The sequence below is a fragment of the Chondrus crispus genome, genomic scaffold (genome assembly GCF_000350225.1).
Source record: "Chondrus crispus Stackhouse genomic scaffold, scaffold_114, whole genome shotgun sequence".
NCBI lineage: Eukaryota > Rhodophyta > Florideophyceae > Gigartinales > Gigartinaceae > Chondrus > Chondrus crispus.
The window spans coordinates 231,336-245,405 of record NW_005178965.1 but is presented as its reverse complement, the minus strand read 5'-3'; the positions used below and the strand labels follow the sequence as shown (position 1 = coordinate 245,405).

At 51.5% G+C, this 14,070-nt stretch overlaps 5 protein-coding genes; 2 read left to right on the top strand and 3 right to left on the bottom strand.

Moving 5' to 3' along the window:
• Nucleotides 1-461: 461 nt before the first annotated feature.
• On the bottom strand, nucleotides 462-1,160 carry CHC_T00001817001 (hypothetical protein). Its single transcript, XM_005712680.1, has one exon. It carries the CDS (start codon nucleotides 1,158-1,160, stop codon nucleotides 462-464), a length of 699 nt encoding a protein of 232 aa, XP_005712737.1.
• A 369-nt stretch (nucleotides 1,161-1,529) lies between these two features.
• Nucleotides 1,530-1,736, top strand: CHC_T00001816001 (hypothetical protein). The gene has a single exon (XM_005712679.1). It carries the CDS (start codon nucleotides 1,530-1,532, stop codon nucleotides 1,734-1,736), a length of 207 nt encoding a protein of 68 aa, XP_005712736.1.
• Nucleotides 1,737-7,578: 5,842 nt separating this feature from the next.
• Nucleotides 7,579-8,319, bottom strand: CHC_T00001815001 (hypothetical protein). XM_005712678.1 is given in 2 exon segments: nucleotides 7,579-7,884; nucleotides 7,885-8,319. 1 exon segment carries the CDS (start codon nucleotides 8,317-8,319, stop codon nucleotides 7,885-7,887), a length of 435 nt encoding a protein of 144 aa, XP_005712735.1. The 3' UTR covers nucleotides 7,579-7,884.
• A 7-nt stretch (nucleotides 8,320-8,326) lies between these two features.
• Nucleotides 8,327-9,190, top strand: CHC_T00001814001 (hypothetical protein). XM_005712677.1 is given in 2 exon segments: nucleotides 8,327-8,695; nucleotides 8,696-9,190. The coding sequence occupies 1 exon segment, from the start codon at nucleotides 8,327-8,329 to the stop codon at nucleotides 8,693-8,695; it is 369 nt and encodes a 122-aa protein (XP_005712734.1). The 3' UTR covers nucleotides 8,696-9,190.
• A 1,938-nt stretch (nucleotides 9,191-11,128) lies between these two features.
• Nucleotides 11,129-11,920, bottom strand: CHC_T00001813001 (hypothetical protein). Its single transcript, XM_005712676.1, has one exon. It carries the CDS (start codon nucleotides 11,918-11,920, stop codon nucleotides 11,129-11,131), a length of 792 nt encoding a protein of 263 aa, XP_005712733.1.
• Nucleotides 11,921-14,070: the final 2,150 nt, after the last annotated feature.

Here is a 14,070-nt window from a genome sequence, read left to right as displayed (position 1 = left end):
TTGTGTCTCCTCAAAATTGAAGACAAATCTTCGATTGTCTGGGGACCTTTATCAGAGGCAACTATCCTCTTGATATCCGCAAATGTGTTGCGATCTGTGCGTCTCCTTACAGTTGTGGGCAACATACCTGGCTGCTCCGCCAAGTCCGACTTCATCACCTCTTCTGAAATCTTGAGCTTTTCCGTAAAGCGGAAATCCATTGGCCACAGTCCGCATACTGCAAACGATTCGCAGACGTCCTTTTTTGTCAAAGCATTGAACCAAGCAACCACACGCTTGAGCTTGATTCCCATACTGGTGAAATCCAGCATTGCGAATTTTGACAAATGGTCCTTAGTTTTTCGGATAGCAGTTTGGAAGCGCTTGTTAATGTACTGATCACAGGGCTGTAGGAAGTGTGAGGTGTTGGCGGGGCTTTGCACAACCTCGATATTTTTGTCTATGAAGCCCTGGAGCCAGTCCTATCCGCCTCTCGACGAATGACCATCTAATGTTAGCAACACCTTTTGACTAGAAGGAACGTATTTACGTATATTGACGTTCACGTGCTCGATCGAAAGCGGTAAAATACTTTTTTTCATTGATCGATTTGCTGTGGGGACGAGGCAAGATTCTTCGGGATACCAGTTGTCTCGAGTCATCCAATGCGGGAAACCAAGTTCGTCCTTGAATATCTCGGGGTGGAGAGATTCGAACCAGCGCTGCATTTGGTTAACACCAGCAAGAATGAAGAACGGAGGCACTACATGTCCAGCTGCTGAGGAGACTACTACAGCAGTGAGATGCTTGCCTGTACCCGCAACAGCATTTGTGGACCTAAAACCACCGTGACTTGTATCTGATGATCCGAACACTTTCACGTTCTGCCCATGTTCCCCAGAAACTTTTGTTTCATCAAGATTCCATATGAATTCCGGTTTCTCAAAAATACCAGGATTAGCCTTTGAAACCTGCTTTAGAGCAGCTTCGAACGTTTTTAGATGCTTAAAAGATTCCCCTTTGAGCTTTGCAAGCTCCCTCTTCTCATAATTGCGACACGTAATATCCCGGTGACGCGCCCTAAATGATCGAATGAAGTTTGGAGAGGGAACACCCTTTTTTAAATCCCCTCTTCCGTGTGTTGCTATTTGTCCCCATAATTGTGCGCAAGGTGGGAACATCAATTGCGAATACCCTCAGTGCAACTTCCTTAAGGCGTTCTTTTATAATTGCCTCTTCAGCAGAACTCAGAATAGTTCGAGCACCTGCTCTGTGACGAGCAGGATTCAGCAAGCAATTCAGTTGTTCTGTGTTTCCTTTTTTGAGGCAGGTTCTGATCCTCATAATCGTACCATTAGATTAGATAAACCTGTTCTTGACATTACATTTGTTATTGTTGCTTTGTTTTTGAGCATTTCGACCGTACTCAGGCGAGCTTCTCTTGCTGCTTGATCGTGTTCATCGCGCTTTTTGTGGGCATTGCGCTGGCGTTTCATAGACATCGTCACCATTTCTGGGGATGACTCCAGACTCTCACGGCTTAACGAACAATGGTGCACCGACGAGGTCTTCCCATGAAGAAATACAGTATCTTTCACATCCTGTTACTGTATCTGTTTCATATTGACATTCATCATCTGGGATATGAACGTGGCTCGAATTGCCGCTCTTTTTCAAAAAAGCGCATTGCTAGCTCTCGGGCCTCCCATGCGCCTCGAGGCGGAGCCGAGGGTCCGCTTCCCTCGTGCCCCATGTGACAACCTATACGTATGAAGTGAGATGATGTCTGCATATACTATACATACATCATTGGCGCACTCAGAGAGCGGCTCAGGTCAGCCCCCGGTAAATTTCGACACTAATCGCAGTGCTCACGAGCCCTTGGCGTGGTGGAAGGAAATGTTCAACGCTGATACGCAGAGACGATGATCCGTTTACTTCTAGTCGTGAGACCTGGCGATGTGCACATAAGGTGCACGGCGGCGGTGCTCTACACGTAGGCTTACGTGTTCTATGTGTACCGTATCATTGATGAGGTGGAGAAGGAGCAGTGGCCGCGGAGCGACGAAGTGAGGTTATGTGTACCGTGTCATTCCCCCGGTCGCGGAGCGGTCATGGCGGGTGGATTTTTCGTTGGCCCCGGGATGATGTTGAGGTTGCGGATGAGGCGTTGGAAAGGGGCGGGTTTCAGTGGTTTGGTGAAAGGGTCAGCGAGCATGTTGGCGGAAGGGACGTGTTCGAGCGAGATGTGGCGTTGCTTGATGTGGTGGTGAAGGTCGTGGCGTCGGAGGTCGATATATTTTCGTCGCTTGGTTGGACCGGTTTGTTTGGCGACCTGTATGGCTGCCTGGTTGTCCATGTACAGGGGGGTGGGGGTAGGGCGGAGCATGCTGAAGTCGGCGAGGACGCGACGCAGCCATTGGATTTGTTGGACTGCGGCAGTGGCCGCAACATATTCTGCTTCGCAGGTTGACAAGGCCTGGATGTTTTGCTTGGTTGAGCTCCAGCTGATAGGCGCACCGTTGAATAGGTGTACGATGCCGCTGATAGATTTTCGATCCTTCACGTCCCCGGCGTGGTCCGCGTCGGAGTAGGTGACAAGGCTGCCGAGGTGGCCGGTGGCTTGGTTCGAGGAGATGGCGAAGCTGGCTAGGAAGCTTTCCGGGCGGCTTGGGAAGTATATGCCGGTAGACTGCGTGGCGCGTAGATAACGGGCGACGCGCTTGAGGATTGCCCAGTGCCGCTTGGTGGGTGTCTTCATGGCGCAGGCCAGTTGTTCATAACGAGGTGGATGTCCGGCCTTGTGCAGTCTGCGATGTACCGTAGATCACCGACTGCCTGCTGGAAGAGCTTGGATTGCGAGGCGTACGGTTGGTCGCTGGGGGTGGGGGCATGGAGGGCAGTGCTATCGGGGTAAGGGGACGGCTTACCGTTGGCGTCCTGCATACGAAGCTTGGCGAGGAGCTGCTCGATGTAGTCTGGTTGTGAGATATGCAGCGAAGCGTCCGGGTTACGAACAACTGTCCATCCAAGATAGCGGATGGGTGTGCCGAGGCGCTTTGTCGTGTACTTCTTGGCAAGCTCAACGACGAAGGCGTCGATGAGGGATGTATTTGAGGCCGCCACTGCGAAGTCGTCCATGCTGACGGCGAGGAAGATGGATCCGGCCGAGGAGGTGCGGGAGAATAGGCAAAGTTCACTCTCGGACTGCTTGAAGCCAAGGGAGCGTGGGAATTTAAATGCTCCTTCTAGGTAAAGGAATCCTGCGTTCTTTCCCGCATAGAGGTTACCGATGAGCTGTCCGACTTCGCCGCGGTGCTTGAGCGTACCGTTGAACCGTGCCGGTTGATTGACGTAGACGGGGCGGGAATGCTTGAAACGCTCATTCAGGTATGCCCCCATGATATCGAGGTGCTCGAGGGACAGCTTGTATGTGGCGGCAATTGCGAAGAGGAGGCGCACAGCGGTTTTGTCCGCCATATAAGACGTGGTTTTGTCCGGGTCATAGTGGAAGTGTGGCCGCATTTTGTCGCCACGGATGGTGCAGCGAGCCTTGCGCATCGTGGTCCCGCCAGCTCCGTTTCGCTTGTACCGGTAGGTCATCTTCAGCGGGAGAGGGGGGGAGGTCTTGGGGATGCAGGAGGAGTCGGAGATCCAGGCGATGGCCTTTTTATTGTCCAGCTGGTCTAGCTCGGCGTCGTGAGCTGCGCCCCAGGCCGCGGAGTCGGGGTATTTGCGCGCTTCGGTGGGGTTTAAGGGCGCCGGGGTGAAGCTGGTGACTTTTGTGGGGGTAGGGTGGGGCGTGAAAGTCTTGAATACGGCGGATGTGGTGTAGGTGGGGTCCGTCTCTCGGTGGTACTGCTTGAAGTCCAATGCGCGGATGCGGTGGCAGACGTTATTCTGGGTGTTGAGGACCATGATTATTTTAGTGTCTAGCGCGTAGAGGTAGCGCGCGGGGTGCGATCGTGAGTCCAACTTCTTCCTTGCTGTCTTGTCAGTGAGGGTTGGGATCGTGCCGAGTTGGCCGAAGACGAGGAGCTTGCTCAGATGCGGGGGTTCGCCATACCAAAGAGTAGGGAGGAGGGCGCCTGTTGCCGAGTGCACGGTGATATTGTATTTGAAAGCCGCGTCTCGCACAGCGTCTTCGCAATGCGAGAGCGGGAGTCGGCTGTGGTGTAACGACGCACGTGCGGCAGCGAGGAGCGTCCCGTTGATTCGTTCAGCGAGGCTGTTCTGTTGCGGAGTATGGGGCAGTGAGGAGTCGTGGGACAGATCATGGGCGAGGTAGACTTGTCGGGCTTGTTTGGATATGTATTCTCCCGCGTTGTCGGTGCGGAAGATATGGGGGGGGGAGGGTAGCCGTGGAATTTCGTGATGAGGGCGATGATGCGATCCAGCCGATGCGAGAGCAGTTTTCGGTTGGGGAGGAAGTCCAGTATGACATACCGAGATGCCGTGTCGATGATTAGGAGGACGTAGCGGTTTCCTTGTCTGGGTGTGGGCGCCACGGGGCCGCAGATGTCGCTGCTGAGTACGCTGGTGACGAGGTAGCGGTGGGGGGCGGCCAGGCGGAAAGGTTGGGGTTTCTGTTTGCCATGCGCGCAGGAGGAGCAGGTTTGCGGGTGGGGGCGGTGGGCGAGGCTGTGAGGGAGGTGGGGGATAAGTCGGAGTTGTGCCATTCGTTGGAGGGTCCGGGGTTGGGCGTGGTTGAAGACCATGTGGTAGTGATGGTGCTCGAGGTCCTGCTGTGTGGGTGGCAGGGGTGGGGGTAAGGTCCCGATAGGGTTGTGTAAGCTGTGTAGGGTTGGTTGCACAAGTTGAGGCGGGACTTGGAGGGTCGGGATTGATGTGCGTTTAGCCGGTTTCCGGCGGCCTGGCTGAGGCCGGGGGGGAGCTGCTTGAGCTGTAAGGGATGCGGGGAGTGCCGGTTGAGGTTGAGGCGGGCGTGTGGGAACAGTTTGGTGATCGCCGAGGGTCCGGGCGGAGCGAGCTTGGGCGGTTTGGATGGACCGTCGAGAATGTAAAGGCCTCCTTTGAAGGCGGCGGTTCCAACGATGGTGTTTACTGAGGGCTGTTTCGTGTTGACGATGGAAGCGTTCTGTGCGGTAAATGCAACCATTCCGGCAGTGCGTGCGAGGTCGTGCACTGATACCAAGTTGTGGGTGACGGATGGGTTGGAAAGCGCGGGGAGGGCAAGTTTAACCTTCCGGTTGGTCACCAGCTGCAACGTTCCATGATGCGTGGAGGATGATTTGGAGTCAGTAGCGGTTTGGGTGGGGATGGGTGTCGTGAGAGGCAGAATGTTTGCGGTAGGTCGGTAGACGTGTGTGGGGTGGGCGCCAGAATCAAGAATAAACGTACTGTCGTTGTCGGTGGAGGCGGAATCGTCGTCGTTGGCTATGAGCTGTTGTTCGAGGGCTTCAAGGGCTGTGTTGGCCTGCATAGCGCGGCGAGAAGGAGCCCGACCGGACGACCTATGTTTGGTGCTGGAGCCCGACAGCTGCTGCGGGGTGGCGTAGGGGGCCTGCGGCCATTGCCCGTACGCTGGGTAAGGGGCGGGGTAGGGTGGGGCTGCCGGTTCCGGGTAGGGGTATCCAGGCGGCTGATAGCTGGCAGGTATTTGGTACGGGGCGACGGGTGCTTGGTACGGGAAATACGGAGGGGGGTAGTAGCGGCCGCGGTGTTCTCCTCTGTGGCCTCGACCGCGACCTCCACGGCCTTTCCCGCGTCGCTTGGTCTGTGTGAGGCCCTGGGGGGTGGAGTAATCTTCGTCTTTTGAGGAGATTTTGTGACGAGCTTCAATGGCCTCGAGATGACGTTCAATTTGGGTGACGGAAGGTGGAATGTTGTCGTTTTCGATCCACTGGGTAGTTAGGTGCTTGAAGCGGCTGTGCGCGGACAAGCCCTCGGCGATAAACTTGACGGTGGTAGCCTCATCGTTGATTTCCGGGTATTGTGCGTTCTTCATTTTGTTGCGGAGGGTGCGGTGTTGGGTGATGTATTCGCTGACGGAGATCTCGTGAGTGAGTCTGATGGCTTCCGCTTGTTGGCGGAGAATGTGGTGGTCCATTATCGTCGATGAGGAGAATATGGTCTTAATGGACGCAACGAGGTCGTACGGGGTAGAGTCTGTGTTGATTTCGAAATGGCGGAGATTGTTGAAGGGAGACTTTTCATGATTGCTAGGCGGACGAGGCCCCTTTGTTGACGGTAGGCGGCGTACTCGTCGGAGGAAGGGTCTGGATGGGTGTAAGTGGCGTAGAGGAAGTCCGGGAAGGCGTGGACGTCGATGAAGTCGGTTAAGGACATCAGCCAGATGTGGAGATTGGCACCGTTCGTGCTGAGGTCAGGAATGGAGTGTTCAGTGGCGTGTTGTTCAGGCAGAGTTGCCATGTTGTTCGCGGATGTTGGAGCTCGACGCGTGTGGGCCTGGGCAGAGTGGGGTTCTCGACGCACCGGTGTAGAGTAGCCGTTGTACTCGAGGTGGCTGGGCGCGCGCCGCTTTCTGGTGCTGCGCCGCAGGGGTTGGGAAAGGGGTTCAATGTTGATCGTGGCGGGGTGTGTGGGGTAGGACCATAACCTGATACGCAGAGACGATGATCCGTTTACTTCTAGTCGTGAGACCTGGCGATGTGCACATAAGGTGCACGGCGGCGGCGCTCTACACGTAGGCTTACGTGTTCTATGTGTACCGTGTCAAACGCTTTGAGAGCGAAAGGCTGCTGCCTGCGTCTTTATTTTGTAAAATTTGGATGTATCGAGAGCGACGTTGCGCGAGATCCCCGAGCACGGGTTGAGTTAAGTGTTGTTGATTGGCAGAGTGAGGGCCTCCTTTAAGATAGCATGGACAGCCATGTTTGGATGTATATGTTTGCGATTTTCAAAATATTACATGTCCAATAATTTAATGTATTGTGTCAGCGCGCCGTGATCCGTAAATTGGCTCAAGGGGTGCATCATACCGGGCTATCGATAGGGAAGAGGGTAGAAAGGATGTCTTTTTGGGTCTTGGTTTGGTTCTGTCGGGAGACGAATCGCATCTCCTTCGATTGCCAGCCTCCCGCCTTTTTTCAAGTGTACAGGGGGGTCGCGATAGAGTGCCATCTTTTGTTAGTGCCAGCTCCGATACCCTTTTGCGGGTGGCGCGAATTTTGAGCCAAAAACTAAGGGTCTCCAGAGAGGCAGTTGGATGGACGTACTGCCCGAGAGCCGCTGCCGCCGCGGAAAGATATTATGCAGTTGCTTACTAGAATAGAGACTATGGCGGAAAAAGGCAGGGTCGATGATGCAATTGGACATCTGCAAAAGTGTAGGCTGGCATTTATTGCTGCAAAAATGGAGGAAGTCAATGCGACGGCTCGGAAGCTACTAATGACATAAATGCTTGATTAGACTTGAGTCTGTAGTGAAGATGCAAAGTATGAGTGATAGCGTCTTGCGAACGGTCTTTCTGAGCAGTGATGCAAGGAAGTGGCTGCAAAAAAGCCGCAAATCTCATTATCTTACAGTGCCTGGTTCGATATAGTGCCGTTTTCGGCCCACTGACAGAGGGAGGCACTATATCGCGATCCCCGTGTACTGGCATTCAGGGACGTCAATAAAATGATTAAATTGAATTTTAATGTATGCTAAATTGGATCAAGATTGAATTCAATCGCACTTATGCGGTAGGCGACAGCCAATGGTGTGCTCTCGTATGGCACGTTGGTAGTGACAGATTCCATTATTTTAACTTTGTGTGCGCCATCATACTGTTAAGAAAAGTATTAAATGGACCAATCAGGTGCACGCTGACGTCCATACATGTCCAAACATGCCCGTCCATGCTGTCTTAAAGGAGGGCCTGAGTAGCATCCCAAAGGTCAGCCTCGATCACCATATCGAAACACCTCTCCATCTGCTTGCTTAGAAGAGAACGTTGAGCCTCTCAACCTCAGACGGCTGAACGGCACCATCGATATCCGCAGCAACCACGTCATTCGGGTTGTTGGACACCACCAGAAGGTTGCTTCCGTCATCGAATGAAACGTCAGTAACCTCGATGAAAGCGAAAGCGACTGTCGGGATGTTGCTCTGACCGGTGGCTGACAGAGTACCGGTGATCCTGATTTCGCTGTCGACGACGCTTTCGAGGATCTCCTCGATGGCGGTGGTTTTCGTTTCGAAGTTCTCGATGCTCTCGGCAGCCTCGGCGATCTGCTCGGTACTGATGCTCTCAGCGAAGTTCAGGCCCAAGAGCTCAAAGATGGGAAGCTTGAGGGAGCCGTCGAAATTGCTGACGAGCTCTTCGAACTGAACGCGCTCCTCGGCGGTGAGGGTCTCGACGAAGGTGGAGCTCATTCTGTTGATGGTCTCAGCATCGACGGCGGTGACGGTGACGTCGAAATCTAAGGTGGCAGTGGCGCCTCGGACAACACTGATACCGACCCTAGTGAGACGGCCGAAGCCGGTGGAGGTCTCGGTGACGGCGAATTCACTGGTCTCGGACTGGCGGGTGACGGGGACGAGGCTTTTGACCACGTTGACGATGCGGCGGGGGGCAGGGCCGGCGAGGGCAGCGGAGAAGAAGAGGGCGAGGCAAGCGATAAACTTTGCGGAGACCATTATGGGATATAGTTTAGTGAGGCGGAGGGATGCGAAGGGAATTGGCTCAAGATTTGTGTGTGGGAAAGTTGGAAGCGGGAAGCCATTCGGGTGTGGTTTTATAGGGAAGTGAGAGGAGGGGAGAATTGGATGGCTGCATTGGCTGAGAAGGAATGATGGTGCCCGAGGATGGACAGAGAGGACGTGGTGACAAGATGACTCCAGTGACCAGGATGGTACAGAAATGCCATAAGCTTTGAGGATGGGGAATGACGATTAGAGAAAGTCCACGGTTGCAATTTAGTTTTTGTTTAAATCATGTGCCATGACCTGGGGAATTGCCGATTCCTTGGTGGCAATGAAGAAGGAAATGAGGAACTTAAGATGGTGACGACGAAGTGAAATCAGAATTAGAGGGTATGGAAGGATGCGGCTGGCGGAGTGAAGGAATAAGTGAAGGCAAAGTGTCGATGCATGCGGAGGAATGGGATGCAAATTGGTGAAGATATTGAGGCAGGGTAGGTCTTCGAAACAAGAAAGGGGAGCCTTTGTGACAGGAAGTCATAAGGCATAATCGTGAGCGAAAGGAGACGTGACTGTGGCGAGATTAAAGCTGTTTGTTTGTGAAGCGGAGAAATGTGGAGGGTGTGTGGATGTCACATGTACCCTTGGTACAGTAATGCACAAGGAGTTACATTCCGTATGTGTACATGACTTTGGGGGAGTGGAAAAAGATGAGACCGGTTGCTGCTCGGGATGCATTATCATGCATCGATAGCAAGGACGATGGCGTTGTTGCGTTGCCATGCAGGAAGAGACGTATATTTTATTATTAATATTACTATAATAACAATATATTATTATTATTATCAGGAGGAGAAAACACATGGGCTACTTTGTTACACGTGTACACGGTGCTACCGCCGAACACGTGTTAGGATCCCTCCCTTTGGGTACGGTCTGTTTCTCATACATTGGGACAGCGTGTCTTAAAGCTGCCAACCTGTACTGTACCTTGAGGGAAGAGAGCAATCAATACCTGTACCGTTTAGGGCTGTGTCCGCACAAGGGTGCTTTTAGAGCAACCCCACCGCGCACATTTATTTGATCAATAGAATTTCCGCTCACAATTTTCAACCCCACCGCGCAATTCTATCGCTTTCCGAAATCGAATAGAACAATTTTGGGATCTATCCGAGCTCCGATAGATTCTAAAAACGTTCTATCCGGTGAATAGATTCCGCGATAGAATGCCACGTGCAAGGCGTGTCAGCCGAATTCTGGCCAATTGTGCATCCTTCTCGCCCGAGAACCTCCGCTGCTTCGTCGCTGCAGCATGCATTCCGGTGGCGCGTGACCTGTGCATGCTCGCGACGATGCTTTCATCATCACCATCGCTGTCGTCCATATACTGTACTGAAGGACGCTTCCGAGGACTGTTCTCCGGTCCATTGGCGATGATAACTCGTGAGAGCGCGTAGTTGGACAATACCCGAGGGAGGGCGCGCGACGAAGAGGGAAAGAGGGCACAGGCTGCGGAAGAGAGACATGCAGCCGCGCGGGATTCACGGCGAGGGGTGGGCGTCTCGATGAACGATCGCCTCTTCGCAGACGATGTGTGACGTCTCGCCGTTGTCTGCGCGGGCATATAGCGATAGATTTGCAACATATGCGTTGGGGTTGACGCGAATAGATTCCACACGAATAGATTGACGAATAGGCACAAAATTCAATTCGGGCAACCGGCGAATGGTCAGCGTACACGTTGTACTTCTATCCGGCAATAGAATCGACGCGGTGGGGATGCTCTTAGCTCTGCAGTATGAGTTCGTATATGCCAAAATCATAGCCTGTGATAAAGAAGAATTGCTCTTTACGAGGGCGCCATTGCAGTGGGTGCAGTGGGTGCAGCCAGGAACTGCCACTCCACCACACCACTCAATCAACCAATCAGAATGCAGGAATGCAGGTGTGGGCTCCGCCACTTCCCGTCACTTCTGGCAGAGTGGGAAGGCCTTAGCTACCCCTTTTCACTCTCACACTCTCCCCCACTCAACAACATTCACCACAGTATTCTGTGTTAACCCCTTTATCCCAACAAACAAGTATGCCTCTCAATCGCAAAGCAAAGCTTGCGCGTCGTGTGGCGTTGGGGAATGGAGATAGCCTCAAGTCTATGGGATACTGTGACTACTTGCAGTGTTGTAGAGTTGTAAATATATAATTTTCGAACGTCCACCACTTTTTGATAGAGTGGTGAAGTGGCAATTCCCTGCTGCACCCACTGTATCGGTACTCTGCATCCTGCTTCTTTTAAAGCATTGTATTTTAGTAGGACGAATGCTTTATTCCTTCGAGCCCCCCCACAATCAACACTACAAGTCCGTGTGTGCCATCTACGCTGGCATAAGTCACGACAGCAATAGGCAAATGCGCCGCCTTCCTCATTAAACACCTTAATTGTTTTCAAACTCATTTTATCTGTTCTCTTTTACTTCGAGTGGAAGGTCTAGTTTCTTACAGTCACACTACCCATCCGTTGTAAAAGAGAAAAAACTCCTCTCTGTCAATCGCAGTAGAACCCGGAATCGCAAATAACATCAACAACCGGATCTTCGGAAGGGAGCACGTCACCACCAGAGGTACCAGCAACAACATCTTCGGGGTTGTTGGACACGATCAGTTGAGAGCTCCCGTCCTCGAAAGTAACCCTGGCGAGCTTGATGAAAGCGAAAGCAACAGTCGGTCGGAAGCTTATTCCGGTGGCCTTGAGCGAACCAGAGATCCTGATCTTTGTCGAAGCAGAATTCTCAAGAAGCTGCGACGCCGCCCTCACCTTCTCAGTGTAGTTCTCCTGCGAGGCCGCCTCCTCAGTGAACGACTCGGTAGTTACCTTCTTGTCAAAGTCCGCACCGATCCACTTGAACAGTGGAATGTCAAGGCCCTTCTTCCACGACGCTTTGCGGGTCCTGTAGACAGACTTCTCAGCAGCAGAGAGAGTCGCCTCAAATTCCTTGTCATTCTTCTGAAGAGTCTCGGCGTCAATGGCCTTAACTACGATGTCGAAGTACAGAGTTCCGTAGGCACCACGGTTCACGTTGAGACCAACGCGGGTAATGCGACCAACACCAGATTCGGAGGAGTAAGAAGTGAAATCGGAGAATTCATCACGAGTCACGGTGGCGGGGATGAATTCCTCTACAATGTTGACGATCTTTCCCTTAGGCTTCGGGGTGGGCACCTCACCTGGAAACCCAGCATCACCAGATTCGATAACTTCGATTGTGCGAATAGATTTGGCAGCAAGAGTTGCCGTGAAAAGAGCAAAAAGGCAGACGAGAAACTTAGTGAAGGCCATGTTGTTTCGTTGAGGGGGTATTCAAGTTCTGATGTAGAGGTAGGCGGTTGAGAGACTGTGAGGATGACTTCACTACCATGGACGCGATGACGAGCTACTTTATATAGAAGAATTGAAAGAGTTGGAAGGCATCGGTAGTTTATGATCTATTACTTCTGCAGCTAGCAAATCGTTCAGAGGGCAGGATGTATACAGACACATACAGAAAAGTTCTCAGACCCTCTTTTTTGATGGTTGCAATGAACTGTGGTCCAACGAAATAAGAAGGAATTTCGAAAGCGTAAAGAATCCTTCGATAGCGTATATTCCGCAGCTCAAAGATGGCCGGGAAAAACTGTAAAACCTCTTAGAGTTGGGCGTGAGGGTAATGTCCGCAGGACTCTACCCGGCCAGGTTACTTTAGAATCGATGAGATAACATAGAACAGAAGCTTGAACACATGACAGATATGACGCAAAATCACACAAGCTAATTTGTCCTTGGCGGTGTCTCTTCCCCGGAAAGGTCATACGTGTTCAGCGAGCACAAATCTGCCGGTCTTTTTCGAACAAGGTGTATATCAGATGCGTATCCTTCACAGGCCATGCCGCTTGTCCTGATAGAACCCTCAATAATATTCCTGACAGATAGCACTTGCAGAACCAGCAGGGAGAAAAGGGGCTTTTCTCACTGGAGTCCAGCCGCAATAAAAACTTTCGCCATGCCACTAAGTGGACTGTACATGAACGCCGTTGTTGCACAAACGATGCAATAGTCAGAATATGTATCCTAGCCGAAGTCCGTCAAGGTTAGCTCCACCATCCGTACAATGTACTTATTCATACACTTATTTGAAATGGCCCTGTCGATACCTGGTTACCACTCGACCAGTCGTCAAGGTGTAAACGAAACTTTGGGGATAGATCTCATCCATAATAAAGTCGTGGCGGATAAACGCAGGTTCTAGACCACAGTTTCATAGCAATGAAGTATATTCTGTTTTCGAGGAGAAATGATGCTAGATGTCCGACAGGATCAAACTCTACAACTCATAGAAATAACTTGAGCGTAAGAGAACGGACGCTAAGGCCCTGCAAAAACAAAGCCAAAATGTCTGGGAAAGTTGCTCAAAGGCCACAGCCCCCGTGTAAGTAAGTATCAGGGGTGTTTTGAGGTAAAAATGGAAGTTGAGAGTATGTCAGGCGTGAGTCGGCGATCTAAACACTGTTCAACAAACGCAAGCAACCACGGCCTGTTGGGAATGTAATTTATACAATGAAATGGAGAGCCACAAGAGCGGATAATGATGATCATGGCCTGCGTGTCTCAGTATCTATGGAATCGTGGCTTGAAAGGACCCGATTACAGAAGTTTTAGAGTGATCTTCGAAGTATGCAGAGTTAAAACTGTTCGATGCCTGATTCAAGAGCCTTTTAGAAACCCCAACCATATTGTTCTTTGTGTGCTGGCCCCCCTCGCATGCTCCACCTTTTTGAAAAACTGGTAGCTGGACTTTTCTTGATAGGCCACCTTACATTGAATGGCACATATTTGCGTTATACTGTAGTCTTCAGGAAGTCTCGACAGCAATGGAAATGATGACTGGAGCCCACGAAAGGAATTAAGGCATGAATTTTTACATTCACTACTCATTGGATCAACTACTTGCCAGTATTCCACCGCTTGTTACAAGCAGCGCATGAAACAGAACCACTTTCTGCCATCTTTGTGTGACAGCGGTGTGGAATCCGAATTACAACGTGGCGATTTTTGGGACCTGTTTTTTCGGATCATACATGGAGGATTAAATGGCCATGCAGTAGCTGTGTGTGAAATAAAATAATTTCTCCATTTCCGAACCGCAACACGAAAATTGTCGACAACGCATCTGATCCTGATTTGACGTGAAGAACTTGCGAAGGTTCCGTTTGGTGCTCGTTCACTTTAGCGACCAAATATGTGCGGTTGACACGGTTTTTCCTTCAATGCTTTGCATTGTTGATCATTTAATGGTCGAGTATGATTCCCCCAATGTTCCATTCAGACAACCACCAAATTCCACATGGCTCGGCAGTGGAGCATTTATGCAGGCCCCTACAGTTGCCTTTCCAGCATGTCCATTTTTTTCTATGCATGCCTTAGCACCATATAGATAGGCAGCATCAAAGTGA

Coding starts and splice junctions, on each gene's coding strand:
- CHC_T00001817001 (XM_005712680.1), bottom strand. CDS start 1,160: ATGTTCCCACCTTGCGCACAATTATGGGGACAAATAGCAACACACGGA.
- CHC_T00001816001 (XM_005712679.1), top strand. CDS start 1,530: ATGGTGCACCGACGAGGTCTTCCCATGAAGAAATACAGTATCTTTCAC.
- CHC_T00001815001 (XM_005712678.1), bottom strand. CDS start 8,319: ATGAGCTCCACCTTCGTCGAGACCCTCACCGCCGAGGAGCGCGTTCAG.
- CHC_T00001814001 (XM_005712677.1), top strand. CDS start 8,327: ATGGTCTCAGCATCGACGGCGGTGACGGTGACGTCGAAATCTAAGGTG.
- CHC_T00001813001 (XM_005712676.1), bottom strand. CDS start 11,920: ATGGCCTTCACTAAGTTTCTCGTCTGCCTTTTTGCTCTTTTCACGGCA.